At 41.6% G+C, this 23,258-nt stretch overlaps 1 protein-coding gene and 1 non-coding gene across 3 annotated transcripts in view; one reads left to right on the top strand and one right to left on the bottom strand.

Annotated features, from left to right (window-relative positions):
* Positions 1-5,020: 5,020 nt before the first annotated feature.
* TRNAR-UCG (transfer RNA arginine (anticodon UCG)) lies at positions 5,021-5,093 on the bottom strand. Its single transcript has one exon. It is a non-coding gene; the product is annotated as a tRNA-Arg (tRNA).
* A 37-nt stretch (positions 5,094-5,130) lies between these two features.
* Positions 5,131-23,258, top strand: part of POLG (DNA polymerase gamma, catalytic subunit) — an 87,049-nt gene continuing 68,921 nt past the window's right edge. The window contains exons 1-9 of one of the 2 annotated variants that reach the window (XM_075858179.1): positions 5,131-5,353; positions 8,916-9,547; positions 9,625-9,820; positions 15,510-15,677; positions 16,705-16,851; positions 18,409-18,488; positions 19,429-19,611; positions 20,458-20,603; positions 20,746-20,872. In XM_075858179.1, coding sequence (XP_075714294.1) covers positions 8,967-9,547; positions 9,625-9,820; positions 15,510-15,677; positions 16,705-16,851; positions 18,409-18,488; positions 19,429-19,611; positions 20,458-20,603; positions 20,746-20,872 — 1,628 coding nt within the window. In that variant the 5' untranslated portion in view covers positions 5,131-5,353; positions 8,916-8,966. Of the gene's footprint in view, positions 5,354-5,400; positions 5,561-8,915; positions 9,548-9,624; positions 9,821-15,509; positions 15,678-16,704; positions 16,852-18,408; positions 18,489-19,428; positions 19,612-20,457; positions 20,604-20,745; positions 20,873-23,258 lie in introns of those variants that run through there. The other variant, XM_075858180.1, reaches the window with a different exon arrangement.

Raw genomic sequence — 23,258 nt, 5'->3', positions numbered from 1 at the left:
CATATTCACCTGATCTTAACATAGAAATTGCATGGTTGGGTGAAGATTGTATAAAAACAAGGACCTATGTACCAGATTATTGGGCAGTGGATAATATGGTAAAACATTTGGGTTCAGCTTTTATGGACAATCCTACTACCCTGCAAGTTCTCTGTGAAGACTAGTGAGAATGCCCAAGACATCAGACACTGGTGGCTAGCTTGGGAGCATAGGACGGGGCATAAAGGGGTATTCCAACCATTAACACTTATCATCTATACACGGGATAAGTGATAAGCCTTAGTTTGGTGGGAGACCCCCCACTTATTTGCTAGAATGAGGGACTTCAGTCTCTTAAGGACAGGGTATGTTGCATGTTAAATACGTGTGTGGCACCACATGACTGCTGGTTTTACATTGCAGATTCCAGGAGCTGGAAAAGGAATTGAAAAGCACAAAAATGGAGGTGGAAGTAGCAGAGAAACAGCAAATGGAAGCACAGCGAGTCCAGTCAGAGCTCCTGCATCACAACTGGGAACTTCTAAGAAAGTTACAGAAACTTCGCCAGACCTTGGAGAGACACCAAGAAAGAAAAATCCCAAATCTCCAGATTCAACCAGAGATTACACACTGGAAACTAGTGAACCTTAAACATGGACGACATCTTATCTGATTATGGACATAACTTTTAATATAAAAGCAATGTAAATGGGGGAGGGGTTAGTTTTACTTTGTGGAAACCTATTTTTTGAGTGAAAAACTTTTTTAATGAATATTCTAAAAATGTATACCCAATGTCCATAGTTGCAATGTTATTTTCCGCTTTTTTATTTATTTTCAAAGTGCTTAAAAGTGTCTCTCCAAACCTCCCTATCAGTACGCAGTACAATATTTCTTCTGGTTGCACTTTTCTTGTGAGGTTTTATCGGGAAACTGTATGGTTTCTAGTGTTACCTTTTATCAGGTTGTAAGGGACCTACTACAAGCTGGTTCAATATACAGATGAGGTGCATTGTGATAGATCTAGAATTCCTGTGACTATTTCAGTAAAGTAGTTTCTAGAAAACCTGAGCTTGCACATCCTGTTGAATACAGTAAATTCTAGTCAACTTAAGGCCTCATGCCCACTTCATGGTTTTTCTTCAGGGTGCTAGCCGTTTTTCTGACGGCTAGCACCCTGACCTATTCATTTCAATGGGGCCATGCACACTTCTGTTTTTCTGATGGTCCCGTTGCTCCGTTCCGATCCAAAGTAGAGCATGTCCTACTTTGGTCCGAGATTCCGTTAGGGATTGATATACAAATATTGAGGCAAAACTCAACAAAACCATGATTTACATGTAACATGTAAATACACAATTTCGTCACTGCAGCTAGTTTAGGAGAAAATAAGAAAACAATGTTGCTATGTCGATGCATAACGTGGAGGTGGGGGCGATGCCTCCCCCACAGGAACTTTGATGGCGCAGAGAAATGGCAGACGGACATGCAGTTCAAATGCAGCAACTTAAACTTTTACTTAGTATTCTGCCAACACAATCTTGACTATTTTAAATATATACACAGCTCACCAAGCTTACGGTTAGAGGCTCTCACACAGGGGGCATAAACTTGAAAGTTGCAGACTTATATACAATGCACGTGGCAGTTTGCAGATTGGTGGCGTATATTCACTTAGGCACAATACGCTTGATGGTTTCACAATGGGCACAATTCTTAGGTCTCTGTCACTCTTACTTGCGGTGGCCCTCTACAATTCAGGATCACGGTATTCATCCTCCATCAGTCTGTAGCTCAGGTCATATGGCGCTCCTTACACTTACACGGCTTCAGACCCCATTCACGACACAATGTTTTTATGCAACTCTTGGCCTGCTCTACTGCGTCACCACTTGTGACCCGGTCACTGACGGGTACCTCCTTCCCTCACCCCGGTGGCCCCGATGCTAGCGACTGCCAAATTCAGTTGTATCTGTGTCCTCAGGACGCAGATACAATTGAATACTATAGGCTGCAGGCCACGTTAGGCCTGCAGCCTAATCAAGGGTCACGTCCGGAGGCTGTGAAGCACTCCGTCCGTCACGGGAACATTGCTTAACCCCTTCCCTCCGCAGCCATTTTTCGGATTTTCACTTTTGTTTTTTCCTCCCCACCTTCCAAAATCCATAACTGTTTTATTTTTCCATCAATATTGCCGTATGAGGGCTTGTTATTTGCGGGACGAGTTGTAGATTTTCACAGCACCATTTTTTGTACCATATAATGTAGTGGGAAACGAGAAACAAAATATATGTGGTGTGGAATAGGAAAAAAAGCGATTCCTCAACCTTTTGGGTGGTTTTGGGGCGTTCACCGTACGGTAAAAACGGCATGTTAACTTTATTCTGCGGGTCAATACGATTACAGCGATTCCAAATTTATATCGTTTTCTTTATGTTTTACTACTTTTACAAGGAAAAAACTGATTGTTAAAAATAAAATTTGAGTTTTGTCGCCACATTCTGAGAGCCATAACGTTTTTATATTTCTGTCTATTTAGCGGTGTCAGGACTTATTTTTTGCGGGGCGAGCTGCAGTTTATATTCGTACCATTTTGGGGTACGTGAGACTTTTTGACCACTTTTTATTTTATTTTTTGTGGGAGAAGAAGGGACCAAAAAACAATTTTTTTATTTTTTCGGCGTTCACCGTGCGGACGAAATAATTATATATATTGTAATAGTAGGCGTCAATACCAGTTATGTTAGCTTTTTATTTTTTTTTATATTGTGCTTGAGGGAAAAAAAAATTTTTGGGGAGCTTTTCATTTTTTTTCTTTTCTTTTTATTTGTTAAAAAAACTTTATTTTACTGTTTTTTACTTGTCCCCCTAGGGGACTTTAACCAGCGATCGTTAGATCGCTTGCACGATATACTGCAATACTAATGTATTGCAGTATATTGTGATTCTGACAGTCTCCTATGAAGCCCTGCCGGAGGCAGGAGTACAAAGATGGCGGACCTGGGGGACTTCATCAGGCCCCCAGGCAGCCGTGCCAACCAACGGCTCCCCCCAATCTCGCCGCAGGGGGGGGCGTTGGGACGTTACAGGGGATCGCCCCCCTGTTTTTAGTCATTTAAATGCCACGTTCGCTATTGAACGCGGCATTTAACGGGTTAAACAAGCGGGATCGCGCTCGAACGAGATCCCGCTCGTTACCCAGAAGTGTCGGCTGTAGCACACAGCCGACACACTCGCTCTATGGATCGGTCTCAGCCCGTGAGCCCGCTCCATATTCCCCTACCCGGCGGGCGCCGTATATAGGGGGGGTGTATCTGGTGCTATCTACAGGGGGGCTGTGTGTGGCGCTATCTACAGGGGGGCTGTGTGTGGCGCTATCTACAGGGGGGGCTGTGTGTGGAGCTATCTACAGGGGAGCTGTATCTGGAGCTATGTACAAGGGGGCTGTGTCTGGAGCTATCTACAGGGGGGCTGTGTCTGGAGCTATCTACAGGGGGGCTGTGTCTGGAGCTATCTACAGGGGGGCTGTGTCTGGAGCTATCTACAGGGGGGCTGTGTCTGGAGCTATCTACAGGGGGGCTCTGTCTGGAGCTATCTACAGGGGGGCTCTGTCTGGAGCTATCTACAGGGGGGCTCTGTCTGGAGCTATCTATAGGGGGGCTGTGTGTGGAGCCATCTACAGGGGGCTGTGTCTGGAGCCATCTACAGGGGGCTCTGTCTGGCGCTATCTACAGGGGGGCTGTTTCTGGCGCTATCTACAGGGGGGCTGTGTGTGGAGCAATCTACAGGGGGGCTGTATCTGGAGCAATCTACAGGGGGCTGTGTCTGGCGCTATCTACAGGGGGGCTGTGTGTGGAGCTATCTACAGGGGGGCTGTGTGTGGAGCTATCTACAGGGGGGCTGTGTGTGGCGCTATCTACAGGGGGGCTGTATCTGGAGCAATCTACAGGGGGGCTGTGTCTGGCGCTATCTACAGGGGGGCTGTATCTGGCGCTATCTACAGGGGGGCTGTATCTGGCGCAATCTACAGGGGGGCTGTATCTGGAGCAATCTACAGGGGGGCTGTATCTGGAGCAATCTACAGGGGGGCTGTATCTGGAGCAATCTACAGGGGGGCTGTATCTGGAGCAATCTACAGGGGGGCTGTATCTAGAGCTATCTACAGGGGGGCTGTATCTGGAGCTATCTACAGGGGGCTGTATCTGGAGCTATGTACAGGGGGCTGTATCTGGAGCAATCTACAGGGGGGCTCTGGTGGATGATTTTTCCATTGACCGGTAGCAGAGATACACAACTGGAAAAAAAAATCCCCATCATGTAACTCTGCTACCTGTCAATTGAAAAGTCATCCACCACAGGGTCTCCCTCTTGACTTTCATTGTTCTCAGCCTTTTGGTTTGTCCTGCAGCTGCTGCTGTGATGAGCAAATGTTATACCCAAGATAGGAAAAGTAACATAAAGACGACATAACCGGATCCATAATATCTGTGATATCCAGACAGGCAGGAGATCCGCAGTGACAATGTGCACGCGTTATTTGCAGAAGGATCTGGCCGTGATTTGATGTGTTTATGCGGGATATTGGGTGTGGTTATGGGGTGGGGCTTAAAATGTCCCTCTTTTCCAAATTCAAAAGTTGGGAGGTATGATACGGTGGATGTCGGGAAGGGGATAATCTGGTATAGTGGTATGACTTAATAACTTTATATGTATATGGATAATTGTTTTGTGGGAGAGGGGGGACATATGCTTTGGGGCTTGCAACACTCCTGGACGCGCTAGATATCAGCGATGCATTTCTCTGCACTGACTGCATTATTGATACAGTAATTCAGGATTTGGGTCCACACTTTGTCTAAAACCGGCCCGGGGGCAAAATGTTGTATAAGTACTCTTCGTCATATTTCACTCTAAACTTCAAACTAACACTTACCACAGAATTGGTTTTAAATACATAACTTTTTCAATAATATACGTATATTATGAGTTTAAAAAAAAAACAAAAAACATTAGATCATTTGTTACTATTACTATAAAATAGCGACCGCGGCAGGACTCGAACCTGCAATCTTCTGATCCGAAGTCAGACGCCTTATCCATTAGGCCACGCGGCCGTCCTCCAGTCTCACACGTACTCTCCCTATATGTATATTTGAAATGCCGCCAGTTCTCACTACTGACCCTCCCATCATTTTATCCTTGCAGCTTATGCAAGCCACAAGTTGCCTTCAGGACTACGGCTGTGGGAGAACCAGGCGTAACCAAGGCGATGTTTTAAAATGTTCCGTGCTTGTGTTCTCCCGGTCCCTGATGCCCTTCCGCCTGGCGATGTTTAATTTAGTCCCCGGCTCTGTAGGCCTCAGCGGAGAGTAAGGTAAATACAGACTCCATCAGCTTCTGTGCCATTTAGATGTCACCTTACAAGCACGTGGGTCGGCAACTACCAGGAGGAAGTTTGTGGTCGTACACGCTGGGAGCTCATATACATACGACACCGCAAAACGGCCAGTTGGGACTCGCAACAATTGTATACTTGTACACCCCGGGCTACCTGCGCTCCCCTGTCCCCCTAACACATGAGGTATTGTACGGAGGTATTCACACGTGACGCTGCATGTACTGGAGGAGTGCGTTTTTCTCTAGTGTTACCAGTATTTGTATGTTTTTGCTGACAGTTACACAACATCACATACTGCTGTAAAATCCTACATATAAATGACTTAAAGGGATCGTCCGGGATTCAGCGTGTTGGTTTTTTTTAAACAACTTTCTAACCTACATTTCTTCCCCAGTCCCTGCAGGCCTGTCTGGTGTAATGACTGGGCCACAGTGATGTATAGTCATACTTGTAACAGCGAACATCGGAGATTCTGAAAGTGGTGTATGAAGCGGTGCGATACGGTTTTTTTCCCATCTTATGCTTCTCCCATTTATATAGTACTCGCCCTAACCTATGGCATTTTAATCCCAAATAATTCATATGACCCCCCCATTCATAATTCTTCATATTTAATACAGATCCCAGACCAAACCACCTAAATAAATTCAGCCCCAGACCCCTTAAAAGTAATAACCCAGTCCATACTCCCTAAACTAATCCAGATCCCATAGACTAATACATACCTGATACCAGATTCTGCAGATACTCCCCTCTCCTCGCAGCTGCGGCTTGTAATACTCGTCACTCCCGGGCGCTGCCACAGACATTGTTCTGACGCCTGCCCCCAGGAGTGAAGATGATGTATTAATAGAGGACTAGAATTGCCTGCTCTCCCAGGAAGTCTCCCCTTATTCCGGGAGATTCCCGGACATTCCAGGAGAGTGTATCGCCTATACTGATAGAACAGCCCGTAAAGGGGGTTTTACACCGGACGATTATCGGGCAGACGAGTGTTCATATAACGCTTGCCGATAATTGACCTTTGTAAACGGGAACGATCAGCAGATGAACGAGCAAACTCTCAATCATCTGCTGGTCGTATCGTTTTATTATTATCGTTGTCGGCAGCACATCCGCCTGTGTAAACAGGGAGACGCGCTGCTGACATGATAATAGTGTATGGGGCGAGCGATCAGAGTCCCCATCCATAGTGCAATTCAGTTCCGCATACGATATATTATGGCAGTAGGAGCAAGAGGTCATTACAATGCTAGATGATTGGCTTAGGTTCTTAGTATAGTCATAGGGCTCATACATACAGCTGTATAATGGGTTTGTACCTCCGTGTTGTAGGGAGCCATATTATGGCACCCATTCCAGTGTACGGGCCCTTGTGCCTCCAGTACGTCTCCGATTTCCAAGAATAAAATTTATGGCATACACCGTTGGAATTTGTATGGAAGAATTCATGACTAGAAGCATTATTTTTAGAAAAGAATATCTACATCTCGACACAGCCATGACTAAGAGCACAGCCTAGTGCTTGAAACGCGTAGGCTAATCTATTGCCGCATCACCACTTTGTTTTTTCCTCCTGATGTTCTATTTTAAGCTCTGACAGCTTGTATTCAATAAAGTGGAAACCAAGTTTTTCCTATTTTTGACATCACTATCGCTGGATCCTCTCTGGTTTTTTCTAATATCTACATGTGTATGACACCTGTACGGCAACACATGGAGGCCATGCGCCTCGGTACTAGGGGGCCGTATAGTTTCCGAAAAAGTACCGTAAAGGCTCTGTTATATTCATGAGCCCTTAAGGGGGTTTTATACTGGGCGATTATCGGGCAGACGAGTGTTCATATAACGCTCGTTGCCGATAATTCCACTGTGTAAACAGGGGAACGATCAGCAGATGAACAAGCAAACGCTCGATCGTCTGCTGGTCGTATCAGGTTTTTTTTATCGTTGTCGGCAGCACATCCGCCTGTGTAAACAGGGAGATGCGCTGCCGACATGATAATAATGTATGGGGGACGAGCGATCGGAGTAACGACCGCTCGTCCCCATCCATAGCTCCGTGTGACAGGAGCAAACGAGTGCCGATCAACAATGTCTCGTTGATCGGCGCTCGCTGCATCGGCCGACTGTCGGCACGTGTAAAAGGGCCTTTAGAGTCATTGGATTATGCAGTCATTTGATTCTATATTACTATGGACAGAGAGTTTTTCAAATACACCAAATAGTGGACAATTTTGAGGCAGATTTTGAAATGCAAGCCGTTTTTTAACAGGTTTTTTTAGGCGTATTTTTTATTTAGCCAATGGAAAATAGTTGCTCTAAACAGCACATTTTGTTTGGAAAACTGCGTCAATATAGGGCATGGCTCTCTTTTTTTTCCGTGACTGGATAAAAACCGCCTGGGGAAAAAAATTCTCTACTTCCCATTGAAATTGATGGAGGGAGATTTGGGCCGTTTTTTGCCGTCGATTCCAATGCGGTTTCCACATCAAAATCTGCGTATAAAAAAACTCTTTGGGAACAGGGCCTAAAGAATCTTGTAGTTATTAATAAACTGTTCGAGCACATTCAGTGGTCAGCGTTATTCCAGCCTTTCTGATATCTAAGGTGGAAAATGAAATGATGGCTCTCCTCCCCAAATAAAAGACAGTAATGAAGACCGGTACATAGTGTGCCGTGGAAAGTGTTGTCAGACATGAGCCCCACCATGAAATAATCTGCTGATACCATCTCACCTACTCCTGCTTATATCGTCATCAAGATAGTACTGACTATGCTCATAATAGTGCCCATAGTACCAGCCTCACCATAGTCCCTGCCTCACCATAGTCCCTATACCGTAGTGTCAGATCATAAGTTCTACAGATCAAAAGTTTCATGTAATTTCCTCTTCCTGTGACGCACAGCGTGCAGAAAAAGTGCTCTATTACTAATGGCACTATTGGGACAGTCCTGGACTGGGTGCAGGGACTGATGCCATATCAGCCCAAATGTCACCCCTTGCTGCCAGGAAAGAGTATTGTATTTATCTCACCACGTGGAGAGGGCACGGTTTGAATTGCCATAAAATCTGTTTCAAAGAAAGTCTTCCAAACCTTGACAGATATTTACTGATAAATAGATGGGCCAGTGCAGCCATACGCTAATGACCTGTAAAAGAAGTTCTTCTTAAATATACCGTAATACATGGATGAAATGTAAATAAACATATAGCATTCATCTAATAGTAAACAGCCCATAGTGCAATGTATGCTGTATTCATCCTTACCTAAGAATACAGTACGGGTTAGCAACATTCAGCACACCAGTTGTTGTGAAACTTCAATTCCCAGCATGCCCTGACCGCCTACGGCTGGAATAATGAAACCTTTGGCTGTCAGGGCATGCTGGGAGTTGTAGTTTCATGGCAGCTGGAGTGCCAAATGTTGCTGACCCCTGTAGTACAACAAACCCATGTGCTTCAAATGTGACGTAACATTTGACTACTGTTTACGTGAATATGACTTATCTTTTGTTTCATGTCTGTATTCTCTAGGAATATATAAATAAACTTTGATACCTAGAGAAGTTTTCAAAACCAGACAAAATGCAGCAACTACTGAAGAGGAGGCCATGTTTGTCATGTGTTTGGAGGATAAAATACTTAAGATGTTACAAAAGCACCATGACCTCACATTTGCCGAAAGAAGACCACGCCGTGGATACGTCACAGAGACGTATGAACCCTCTCAATATACAGATGCTTTCTAAAGGACTTCATGAACAGATATTCAAGGGTTCACAGGAAGATTATTCTGAAGAAGACATTCAAAAGAGCATAGATCAATTGAGGAATCATGAACTTTGGGGTAAAGAGACTTCTACTCTTCAAGACGTGAATTTAAAGCTTCCTAAGATGTATGGCAGTAACATTGAAGAACATTTCCAAATTCTAGCTCAGAAACAAAGCTTTCCTTATCTTGAGGCAGCTAATGACCTCCTGCAGTGTAACCTGCCGGACATGCCTCAAGAATGGGCCTGGCAAGCTGGATGGACCAAGTATACCAGAGAGGGCGGGAAGGAGCACGTTGACTTCCCAGATGAACGAGCATTAGTGTTTGACGTGGAAGTATGCATGTCTGAGGGACAGATCCCTACACTGGCTGTGGCTGTTTCTCCGCAACATTGGTGAGAGATTATCAGGGCTTTACATTTGGGCTGGTTTTGAGCCATGTAAGTGAACTCTTTATATTTTTCATCTACAGGTATTCGTGGTGCAGCAGACGACTAATAGAAGAGCGATACACGTGGTCCAATCAAATGACTCTACCTGATTTTATTCCGCTTGAGACTTCTGTTAAATCAAATTCAATGAACAAACCCAACTGGACGGAGAGACTAGTTGTGGGACACAATGTCAGCTTTGATAGAGCACTCATTAAAGAACAGTACCTTATCAAAGTAAGTGCATCTACCTAACCTGCTACTACAGATGGAGAAATGGCAAAGTAACGGTATGTTCACACGCACTATTTACGGACGTAATTCACGCGTTTTACGCCTGGAATTACGGCCGAAAATACTGCTTGAATGCGTCTGCAAACATCTGCCCATTCATTTGAATGGGTTTTACGATGTACTGTGCAGACGGTCATTTTTTTTAAAGTGCCGCTGTCAAGAGACGGCGCGTAAAAAAGACACCCGCGTCAAAGAAGTGCATGTCACTTCTTGGGACATAATTGGACCCGTTTTCCATTGACTCCATAGAAAAACAGCTCCAATTACGTCCGTAATGGATGCTGCGAAAAACGCCTGCAACATGCCATTACGTCTGAAATTCAGGAGCTGTTTTCGCCTGAAAACCGCTCCGTAATTTCAGGCGTATCACACGTGCACGTGTGAGCATACCCTCACGGTATGCTTCCACCAAAATAAAGAGGACAAAGGCTAGATTTCATATTTATCACAATGCAAATTTGCTTTCCTGCACACTGGTAACCGGTTGAGGACCGCCCACTTTATATATACGGCACAGGTTTAAGCTTGCTGCCCGGGCAATTGGGCTGCTGATAGTCGGCTTTTGTCTTTTCTGTACTCAAGTACAAAGTGCTTGAAGAGTGTTGTGTATAGAATAGAGGCAGCGGCTGGTCACGTGATCGCCGGGATGCTGGCAGTAGGTGGCTGCTGCTGGGTCTTACTAGACCCAGCACAGCCCTAACAGTGACTATAGTCATTATAACAGGCCTGATTTCCCCTGTAAATAAAGTTGCTGGGCAAACGTATAGTGTAAAAAAAGAAATTGAAATCATAAAGTCCCATAATAAAAAAATAAAAGTAATAAAAATGACACATAAAATAGTCCCCCAAATTAAGAGCTAAAAAGTAAAATTTTTTATTTTTTTCAAACAATAAGCTTAAAAATGCTAGAAAACAAAAACGTGTATAAATGATATTAATAAGAAACCTACATTGATGATGAAAAAAACCCCACATCAATAGCCCAACAAATAAAAAAAGTTATAGCCGTTTAACTGACGCGTTCTAAAAATTGCTAAACAATGCCTGGTCCTGAACTGGTAAAATAAAACTCTGCTTTACGTGACTGCACCCACATTCTCAATGCTGTTCTAGGAGCACCAGCAGTGTCACTTTATGGCTTTTCTGAGGCCAGTCATCTATGGGTGACATTCAGATGACCCTTTTAAAGCGCTCGTGCTCATTAGAGATGGCCTATAACGCAGTCTTTACCAAAAACAACAATGGAGGAGATTTATTATTACTGGCCCTCCCGCAGGACATGCACCAGATTCATCAGTAGTAAAAGAGTCAGAGCTGGCTTGGTGTTCAACACTTTTCTTATTAGAACATTTTTAGTGAATACAAGGAGCTCGTCCTTAGTGCCCATAGCAACCGAGCACAGTGCAGCTCTAATTTTTCCAGATCAGTTTAAGAAATTAAATCTGTACGCTGAATGGTCGCTATGGCAACAAGGCCAGTTTTTCAGTTAGATCGTTTTGATAAATGCGGCATAAGATCTGCGGTTAATGTAATGTAATGTAATGCTTCTACCCACAGTCAATTAATATCTGTGAATATCCTCTGACGTTCTAGAGGTATTCTCATCTCGGACATTTATGGCATATCCACAGGCTATGCCATTACTGTCTGATAGGTGCGGGGGCCTGGTTGGCTGTTTCCGTAACTTCTATAAGTGAATGGAGTTAGCGCGGCCCCCTCTCCATATATTCTACACCTGGATGCGATGGCCGAATGTCTGAAAACATATCTCTTAAAAGTTTTCAGGCAGTTGAATATGTGTTTAAATCATTAATGGCCAGCAATTGTTTTTTTTACATTTTGTTATAGCTCTTGGTTTCCCTTTCTCTCCGGATTTGCAGGCGGAAAATCTGCAGCGAATTACAGTAGCATCAAAGTGGATGGGGTTTTAACAAAATTCATCCACGCAGTGCGGAAAAAAACTGCAAAGAATACATGTACGGATTTTAAATCCACAGCATGCCAATTTATGCTATGGATTCACTGCGCATTTGTTGCAGAATTTCCCCATTAACCCCTTAATGACCAGGCCATTTTGCACGCTAATGACCAAGGATTATTTTTTGTTTTTTCACGGTCGCATTCCAAGAGTCGTAACTTTTTTTTTGTTCCGTCGACATCGCCGTATAAGGGCTTGTTTTTTTCGGGACGAGTTGTATTTTGTAATTGTACCATTTTTAGATGCTTATAACATATTGATTAAGTTTTCTTAACTTTATTTTAGGAGAGAATTGAAAATAAGCAGCTATTCCAGCATTGATTTTCACGTTATAAATTTACGCCGTTTACTATGCAGCGTAAATAACATGTTAACTTTATTCTATGGGTCGGCACGATTACGGGGATACCAAATATGTAGAGGTTTTATATGTTTTTCCTACGTTTTGCACAATAAAAAGCCTTTTAGAAAAAAATTACTTGTTTTTGCATTGCCGCATTCCAAGAGCCGTAATTTTTTTTATTTTTCCGTCAATGTGGCCGTATGTGGGCTTGATTTTTGCGGGACAATGTGTAGTTTTCATTAGTACTATTTTGGGGTACATAGGACTTATAGATTAACTTTTATTTAATTTTTTATGGGGGGAATGGGAGAAAAGAGGACGCCGTTCATCCGGCGGTTTAATTAATGTGTTCATTTTATTGTTCAAGTTGTTACGATCGCGGGGATACCATATATGTGCATGTGTTATTTATTTTGACACTTTTACTAAATAAAACCACTTTTTGGGCAAAAAAAGTAGTTTTATTTGATTTTGACTGTAATTATTTTTTTCACAAACTTTATTTAACTGATTGACATTTTTTTTTTTAGTCCCACCAGGGGACTTCACTATGCGATCTGCTGATCACATATATAATGCTTTGGTATACTTAGTATACCAAAGCATTATTGCCTGTCAGTGTAAAACTGACAGGCAATCTGTTAGGTCATGCCTCCGGCATCGCCAAACAGGCATTTGCTGAAGGCAGACCTGGGGGTCTTTGTTAGGCCCCCGGCTGCCATGGAAACCCGACGGCGACCCGCTATTTCTTTGCGGGGTCACCGATCGGGTGACAGAGAGAGCTCCCTCTGTCAAACACATTAGATGCCGCTGTCACTATTGACAGCGGCATTTAATGGGTTAAACTGCCGGAATCGGAGCACGCTTCGATTCCGGCAGTTGCAGCAGGAGCCAGGCTGTGTATAACAGCCGTGCTCCTGCCGCTGATCGCGTGGGTACAGTGACAGTACCCACGCCATCACAGGACGGATATATCCGTCCTCCTGCGCGAACTAGCAGCTGCTGAGGACAGATATATCCGTCCTTCGGCGTTAAGAGGTTAAGTTCAATAGGGAAGTCAAATTTGCTGCGATTACGCTATTCACAGCAGATTTTGGTACTTTCTTTTTATATACTTGTCAGATACAATTCTGAGACAGAAAATTTTTTACAAAATTCAGCAGCGTGTAGATGAGTTTACTAGAAATCTCATTTACTTTGCTGGTACTGTGTTACACTGTGTATTTGCTGCAGGAAAATCAGCGTGTCATATCCTCATGTAATACACATCTTGTGCATGTGGCCTTTTGAGCTTGTCCACACGTAACGGAATTACTGCGTATGTTCCATCTGGAATTGTCGACGGAAAATACGCAGCAGAATACAGTAGCAGCAAAGTGGGTGAGATTTAACAAATCTTATCCACACGCTGCGTAAAATTTCCGTCCTGAAATTCACCTGCGATGCGTATTTTTCGTTCTTCATCAGGTCAATTCATTCTGTGGAAAGTGGACTGAATTGCTGTGTTTTTCAGAGGACATATCACAATCTCACAGACTTGAAAAAAACGCAGCAAAATCCGCACCATTTTCTGCAGTAAAAAATGCAGGGAATGGTGCGGTTTTTCCGCAGCGGAATGTTTGCTAGTTTTAGTGCAATTTCTGCAGTGATTCCGTTATGTACTCTGTCCCCTCAGTTTTATCAAAGGGATTTGTGACCCTTTCATTTTCAGTTCTCTTACTAAAATAAAACAAAAACATATAGTCAGCAAATGCAAAATCTAAAATTTTTGTAGTATATCTTAACTATCTACTAAGATGTTTTCACTTCGGGTATGTTCAAACAGGGCGGATACACTGCGTAAAAGCACACAGAATATCTACCCTGTGTGCCACAGGCAATTCCGGCTGAAAAACCCCACCAAATTGTGGTGCAGTTTTCCGGACGGAATGTCCGCTGCGGAAAACTGCACAGAAAAAAAATGGATACTTACCATGGTGACGCATCCCTCCGAAGTCCTGCAGCCCTGGGATGATGTTTTCTTTCATGTCACATGGGATGAAGAAGCACAGACTTCTGGGTAAGTATAAGATTTTTTTTTCAAATAGCAACATCTGCTATTTGTCGCAGGTTTTATCTCGCCATTGAATTCAATAATGAAATCTCGCAACAAATAAGCAGCGTTTGCACAAATGCAATTGACATGCTGCGGATTAAAAAACCGCACTGCATGTTAATTCCTGAACGTTTTTTCCACCCAGCATTTGCTGAGCGTGCGGATGAGATTTGTTCAAATCTCATCCCCTCTGCTGCTACTGTGTTATTCTGCGGACAATCCGCAGTATTTAAGCTACGTGTGAACTGACCCTTTTTGTTCAATTTTCTTTTACAATTCACAGTGTCGAATTGTGGGAAATTGGCCACCGGCAGACTAGCTGCTGTTGATGGTTCTTATGATTGGTTTATTTGTATTCTACCTATGTGTGTTGCGTACCTCAATACATACTACAGCTTCACTCATTAACAACAAACCACAGGGTTATCGGGGTGTTCAGCAGCCAAGGAGACACATGGACTATTCACAGCAGCAACTATTACCTACACAAATTACACAATTGAGACACACTGTATAATGAGAATAACATATCTTGTTTACAGATTATCAGGAAGCAACAAGAGTGTTTTTCTTTGTCTGTGCTACTCAAGCTGGAAACAAACTATAAAACAACTGTAAAGTTTAAAAACATCAAACAAAGGGGATGAAGATGTATTACAAAGCCTGTGTTCACAACAGCGAGCGTCATCAACGATTAACGGAAAGCCAAACGGAAACCATAGCTTCCGTTTGTACTACCATTTATTTGAATGGTAATGCTTCCATTGCAATTTGTTTCCGTTCCGTAAGGTTTCCATTTCTTTAGCAGGAACAATAGCGTAGTCGAAGCCCGACGCTGATGTGAACACGCCCTAAGCTGCTGACTGAGCTAATGTGGGTATAATCACTTGTCATACACATGTGGCTACGGCAGCCGATCGCTGGCCACAGAGTCAATGTGCCATCCATACTGCGATCATCGCTGCTGCGGTCACATGTTGTATACTACTTGTCATTGCGTTGAGGATACCTCGTGGGGGATCATCGGCACACTGAAAATTAAAATGTGTTTTTTCCTTGTGTTATGCAACTGATGTAGATTATACTAGACACTGCCACAAGTTTTCTATATTTAAAATAATTATAAACATTTAAGAATATAGTGTATTCTGTCTAATTGGTGTAATATATAATGTATATTTAATGCTGATGTATCAACGTTTATTTAATGTTCTAGGGATCAAAAATGCGGTTTATAGACACTATGAGCATGCATATGGCCATTTCAGGCCTTACTGGATTTCAGCGCAGTTTATGGATGGCAAGTAAATACGGAAGGAAGAAAGGACTGCAGGAAGTTAAGCAGCACATAAGGAAAACACGAAACAAGGGTGAAGGTCCTGCAGTAAGTTGTGCATGTAAATAACAAATAAAGATAGAAGTTTAATTTTGCCTTTGCTATCTGTATGCACTTCAAATCCCTATTGACAGAATGTCAGCGCTGTGGCCAGCAATTTGCCGACGCAAACGTCTTACATGTCATTTCTATGGCCATCACGTCCGTGCGCACAGCAATGCACAAGAGCAGCGACGGAGGACCAAAGTGAAATCCGTATGATAAGTAGACAACAATGACTATTTGAATGTACATGTTACTAGGAACGCATTTACATTTACTGATCGATCGCGCTGCCGATCATAATAATTTTTATAGTCGACTACGCTATAGTTTCCGTGAAAAAAAACCTGAAATCTAGCGGAGCAGAGGCAAACTGATACCAACTGAAAGAGAAAAAATACAGTTGAAATCTATGGTATTGCAAACGGAAGCGATAGTTTCCGTTTGTCTTTCCGTTCATCTGTTCCTCTGACGTAAAGATTGAACGGAACAGATGAACGGAAGCCAGCGCTGATGTGAACAGGCTCTAAGCCAAATGAGCATTCTGTTGAAAGGTATTTAATGTGTAGATTACCTTTTAATTAGATGTGGGTGACTTCTTTAAGAATCAATTGGATTTAATTTTTGTATACTTTTGTGATAGGTTGGGGTTGAGGGTTTGTTTAGTATTGTTTTGTACTGTAAAAATTACAATAAAAATGTATTGAATTTAAAAAAAGTCAGTTGGAGGCAGGCTTATTGGTTACCTAATCAGCCGAGCAATAATGATGTTCAGCTTTCTGTCATTGCCTCATACGTTCTGCTTTATGTATAAAAACTTGTAAAGGAAAATTTTTTAGGAATAGTCTACTCTTACCAGATCACTTCCACCACTTTTAAACCTGCATTGGGAAAAAACCTGAATTGTGACGTTTTCATGAGGAACTTTTTTAAGATTGGTCTGCACTACATTTTATGCATGAGGCCCATTATGTTGTTTGTATATTAAAAATGACAATATATTTTTGAATGGCTCTTTTTTTTTTTTTTGCAGATAAATTCATGGGAGTGGGTAAACGTTAGTAGTGTTAATAATCTTGTTGATGTACATGCACTGTATGTTGGAGGCCCTCCTTTGGACAAGGAGGCGCGGGATCTGTTTGTAAAGGGAAGTATGGCAGATATTAGAGCTCACTTCCAGGTAAGAATACAAAGAATTCCTAAAGCTTAAGTAACAAAGTTAGTGATTTGTTGGGATTAACATGATGGACACCTGACGGAACCCATTAAAGTCAATAGGGTACGTTGGGCGATGTTTCTTTTTTCCATCAGGTGACAGATCCGTCACCACATTAAATTTCCTTTTTCTGCTCCTGTAAAGAAACAAGAAAACCGAATTCTTAGCACAGATGGGAACATAGCATAATATGATAAAAAATTATTTCTTCCTACAGTTACCCCTAGGGAGAAATTACTACATAGAGATTTTTACATTCATATGCAGTGTGCTTCCCCTAGTGGTGGCGCACAGAAAGTAATATTTTTCCTAAGCTGCTCAGAGGAGAATTTCCAGGTACTGGAACCCCCCTTCCCCCAGCAATATTCACACAGCTGATTTCCATGCCGAATTCTGTGCCAAAAATATGGTAGAAGACGCTTTCAAAATATGTCCCATTGATGTGACTTTTAAGCATGTGGAATAAAAAGCCCCAATAACTGGGACAGATTTATGCCAAGGGGTTCTTAGCCAATTCCGCATCTGATATTTCCACTTGAAAAATCTGTTGTGTGTGCATGGCCTAAGTGTGCCCCTTACAAAAGTCCTTCCATCTTTTTAGGGCTTATTATCCACTCTGATATTGCTAGCACAGCATGTCGCAGTGTGGGGATTGTAGGGTGTTCGACATACTGGAGCATTAGATAATTCTAATATAAGTTGTCTACCAGGGATATTCGTGATATTTGTGAAATTACGGCATAAAAAAAACCGACCATAATCGGAGCGTGGAAACCCAGTCTAACAGTGCTAGGACATCGAGACATAAATGGATGTATATATTCACTGATCATACATGGTTATGCTAGATAGTTACCCTATTGTTGTTTCTTGCGCCGACTTCTCAGGGTGCCCGCAGGTGCTGACACCTGCAAAACCATGCAGGATTTTCCCACTTATCCTCTATGGGGTTATTTTTGTCTCGTGTTAGACCAGCAGATTTCTGGACATACAAAAGTTGTGCCATCTTTATTAAACTTGCACAAAAACATGGATGTGATGTTCAGCAATCAATCCAATTCACACTATCATTATTTAACGCAGGTCACAAAATAAAACCGTGAACTGGTTGATGGAAATACCAGCACATTCACTTTTAGGGCTTGTCCACATGTAACAGAGTTGTTGCGTATTTTCCGTCCGGAATTGTGGACGGAAAATATGCAACAGAATACAGTAGCAGCAAAGTGAGTGAGATTTAACAAATGTCATCCACACGCTGCATAAAATTTCCAAGCTGAAATTGACCTGCGGTGCGTATTTTTCATACTGCAGCACGTCAATTCCTGCTGCGGAAGGTGGACTGAATTGCACAATTTTCTGCTGTAAAAACCCACAGGAAATGGTTCGGAATTTCTGCTGGTTTCTGCGGAATTCCGTTGTGTGGACAAGCGCTTAAAATGGTTTTCATAAATTAGAATCATTGAGCTCGAGTATTTCATTGCAAACATGTGTTCATTTTCTTTCTCTTTGTTTCTAAAGGATCTTATTCAATATTGCGCCCTTGATGTGAAAGCCACACACGAGGTGTTTCAAGAGACATTTCCACTCTTCATAGAAAGGTAACACAATCTGCCAGTATGGCACTACTAACAAAACCTGAACACAATAATTAAGGCTCTGTTCACGTCACATTCAGCATACATGCCAGGAAATGCTCCCAACGTATGGCACAAAACTGTCCTTTTAGCATGTTTTGCGGGCGTTTTTTGCTATACCTTTTCAACTGTATGGTTGTACCTCGATTTGAATAGTAAATCTGCCCCAATGTTTGTTGGATGAGTTTTATATGCAAGGACCTATTCTGCCATCTTTAGTTACCAATCTCCAAACATAACACAATGTTTTGAAAGCTTTTAAACTAATTCTGTGTTAATACACTTTTTATAATAGCACAATTAAAAGTTTCCAATAGACCTATATTAATCCCATGCTTAAACATACAAGAATTGGTCTTCTTTACTCCACAATTACGGTATGCAGCATTCGTGTGTATGTCTAATTAATTTATATATATATATATATATATATATATATACACTGTGTGTGTGTGTGTGTGTGTGTGTATATATATATATAGATATATATATTTATTGATATTTATACAAGCATATTGCTTTCCCTTGCTGTATTAATATCAGTAAGCTATTTACATCAATGTCTACACATGCTGTATAGACACACAATTGTGTGAACATTGATGTGGATGTTGTTGTGATCCATGTGAGAACAATAAACTGACATCAGATGAGGAGTTCAGACGACACTAGTTTATTAGCAAAGTGCTAGTTATAAAATTTGCTTTGACTAAGAATCACCTGCAATGATCCAACACTTTATCTATGGATGATAGACCAAGGATGCACTTTGAGGAAACCACCCATACATAGGGCACTATATATGAGCGTTAATATTTATCATTTATTAGTAGACCAATCATGAGAATGTTATCATATATTATCTTTCCAAGTTGTTCTTTGATACGAGTCTGCTTTTTTTTAGATGTCCTCATCCTGTGACTCTAGCTGGGATGCTAGAAATGGGTGTTTCCTACCTACCAGTGAACCAAAACTGGGAGAAGTATCTGGATGAGGCTCAAATCACATATGAGGAGCTGCAGAAAGAGATGAAGAAATCCCTCATGAACGTGGCAAACGATGCCTGCCAGCTGCTTATTGATGATGCGTATGTATCCGAAAAGAGTTTAAAATCTTAGTTTTCCCGATGCAATTTTACATGGAATGCAACCGATTCATAAGTTCAACCTTTTCTAAGTCCCAAGAATTAGGCTGTAGTAAGTTTTTTTTTTTTAAATGCGTAAACATGTCATTGGTGTCGGTTTTTGGTGCACTCTGTGGATAGATTTGGCACATCTTGCTAGACACGTTAGACACTTTCCCTATGCCACTCTCTTGGTTTGCTTACTTTGAACCAATATTTTGTACCCAAATGTTTGCACATTGTAAGCAAATTAAAGACAGAACAATAATTAAATTAACAAAATATTCTACTGCATATGTAGATCCTCCTACCATATGTTAAATGGATTTTACCACCGAAATGTTGTGTGTTGTCGATAGGACATCGATCCTAAGAAAAGGCTTCAGTTCCAGCTGCTAGTGGAGAGCCTACTACATGTAGAGTCACTGTATTGAAATGATTGGAAGTTGTGGAAAGTGCCAAGTGCTTTTCAGCATGTGCAGAATATCAAGGAACAACTATGGTAAAATTAGAGCGTCCTGAGGACAGAATCCAGTTATTTTTTAACTAAAGCAATGATGGGGAATAGAGTATATCATGACGATTCTACTTCCCATCATTGTTTGTCTGAAATTCTGGAGTTCTTTCATTAATTTGAACTAAATCTCAAATTCCATGTAAATAAAACTTGAAGTAGTTTTATAAGTAGTTTTACCTAAAACTACATTTTCGATGGAGCTACTCTTTAAATATGACATTCTACTTAACATTGTATACACACTGATTGGGACGGTATAAATCTGATGTTTTATGTATGTCTTGATAAACCAGATACAAAACAGATCCTTGGCTTTGGGATTTAGAGTGGGATGTTCAAGAGTTCAAGCAAAAGAAGGTAAAAACTGGCAAAAAGAAAGATATCAGATCTGCAACAGAATGTAATGCAAGAAGCCAAGTTCTCACAGATCCACATGAAGGTGAGAATCCATTTATTCCTAGTTGTTGACTTCGTATGGACCACATTTTTTTACATGTTTTGTCGCTGTCTTTTCCCGATTTCTGTTTTAATTTTGTTGTGGATTTGCCATGGTTTTACCCCAATGACTTCAATATATTTAGATCCTGGACCTCCCAGCGAAGAAGAGGAATCCCAGCCTTTCCCTGGTAAACTTTACTTGGATAATATCATAGAAAAAACTCTGCCATACTTGCCTAAAAGAAACCAACATATGCCAGGGCATCCTGGGTAAGTGATAGATACTAAAGACGTAAATTAAATCAAAATAATTTATTATTCCCCTATAACTTATAGTTTAATGTATTTCTTTCACCAGGCTTTCCTGACATCAGATTACCTTGTAGGTTTACACAGGCAGATATATGCCCATAACAAGCACCAATAGCCGATAATTACAGGTCATTCGGCGCTCGTTTAACCCCTTCAGGACCAAGCTCATTTTGGCCTTCAGGACCAGACCCATTTTTTCAAATCTGACATATTTCACTTTATTTGGTAATAACTCCGGAATGCTTTTACCTATCAAAGCGATTCTGAGATTGTTTTCTCGTGAGACATTGGACTTTATGATAGTGGAAAAATTTGGTCGATAAATTCAATATTTATCAGTGAAAAACACCAACATTTTGTGAAAAATTGCAAAAATTAGCATTTTTCTAAATGTAAATGTATCTGCTTGTAAGAAAGGGCAGTTCTACCACACAAAATTTTTGCTAATTAACATCCCCCATATAGGTCTACTTTAGATTGGCATCGTTTTTTGAACGTCCTTTTATTTTTCTATGACATTACAAGGCTTAGAACTTTAGCAGCAATTTCTCACATTTTCAAGAAAATTTCAAAAGGCTATTTTTACAGGGGCCAGTTCAGTTGTGAAGCGGCTTTTAGGGCCTTATATATTAGAAACCGCCAAAAAGTCACCCCATTTTAAAATCTTCACCCCTCAAAGTATTTAAAACAGCATTTAGAAAGTTTCTTAACCCTTTAAATGTTTCACAGAAATTAAATCAACGTAGAGGTGAAATTTTCAAATTTCATTTTTTTTTGCAGAAATTCATTTTTAATCTATTTTTTCTGTAACACAGAAGTTTTTACCAGAGAAACGCAACTCAATATCTATTGCCCAGGTTCTGCAGTTTTTAGAAATATCCCACATGTGGCTCTAGTGCGGTAATGGACTGAAACACCGGCTTCAGAAGCAAAGGAGCACCCAGTGGATTTTGGGCCTCCTTTTTATTAGAAAATATTTTAGGCACCATGTCAGGTTTGAAGGGCTCTTTCGGTGCCAAAACAGTGGAAATCCACCAAAAGTGACCCCATTTGGGAAACTACACCCCTTGAGGAAATTATCTAGGGGTATAGTGAGCATTTTGACCCCACAGGTTTTTTGCAGAAATTATTGGAAGTAGGCCGTGAAAATTAAAATCTACATTCTTTCAAAGAAAATGTAGGTTTAGCTAATTTTTTCTAATTTCCACAAGGACTAAAGGAGAAAAAGCACTGCAACATTTGTAAAGCAATTTCTCCCGAGTAAAACAATACCCCACATGTGGTAATAAACAGCTGTTTGGACCCACGGCAGGGCTTAAAAGGAAAAGAGCGCCATTTGGCTTTTGGAGCTCAAATTTAGCAGGAATGGTTTGCGCAGGCCATGTCGCATTTGCAAAGCCCCTAAGGGACCAAAACAGTGAAAACGCCAAAAAAGTGACTCCATTGAGAAAACTACACCCCTTGAAGAATCCATCTAGGGGTGTAGTGAGCATTTTGACCCCACAGGTCTTTCATAGATTTTATTAGAATTGCGCAGTGAAAATAAAAAAAATCCTTTTTCTTCAATAAGACGTAGCTTTAGCTCAAAATTTTTAATTTTCTCAACAAATAAAGGAAAAAAAGAACCCCAACATTTGTAACGCAACTTCTCTGGAGTATGGCAATACCCCACACGTGGTCATAAACTGCTGTTTAGACACACGGCAGGGCTCAGAAGGGAAGGAGCGCCATTGGCTTTTAGTGTACAGATTTTGCTGCATTTGGTTTCTGGTCGCTGTGTTGCATTTGCAAAGTCCCTGTGGAACCAAAACAGTGGATCCCCCCCAGAAGTGACCCCATTTTGGAAACAACACCCTCAAGGTATTCACCTAGGGGTGTAGTGAGCATGTTAACCCCACAGGTGTTTTGCAGAAATTTGTGTGCACACGATGTGGGAGAGTGAAAATGGGAATTTTTCCTTAGATACGCCAATATGTGGTGCCCGGCTTGTGCCACCATAACAAGACAGCTCTCAATTTTTATGCGGTGTTTCCCGGTTTTAGAAGCACCCTACGTGTGGCCCTAATCTTTTGCCTGGACATTCGACAGGGCTCAGGAGTGAAAGAGTACCATGTAAAATTGAGGCCTAATTTGGCGACATATAAAGTATTGGTTCACAATTGCAGAGGCTTTGATGTGAAATAAAAGAAACCCCTGAGAAGTGACCCCATTTTGGAAACTACACCCCATAAGGCATTTATTAAGGGGTGTAGTGAGCATTTTCACCCCACGTGTCTTTTCCATAAATGATTGCGCTGCCGAAGGTACAAATTAAAATTTGGCCCTAGATATGCCAATTCATTGT

This window comes from Rhinoderma darwinii, chromosome 3 (genome assembly GCF_050947455.1).
Source record: "Rhinoderma darwinii isolate aRhiDar2 chromosome 3, aRhiDar2.hap1, whole genome shotgun sequence".
Taxonomy (NCBI): Eukaryota; Metazoa; Chordata; class Amphibia; order Anura; family Rhinodermatidae; genus Rhinoderma; species Rhinoderma darwinii.
Note: the sequence above shows the minus strand (reverse complement) of the source record. Positions and strands in the feature narration are given on the sequence as shown.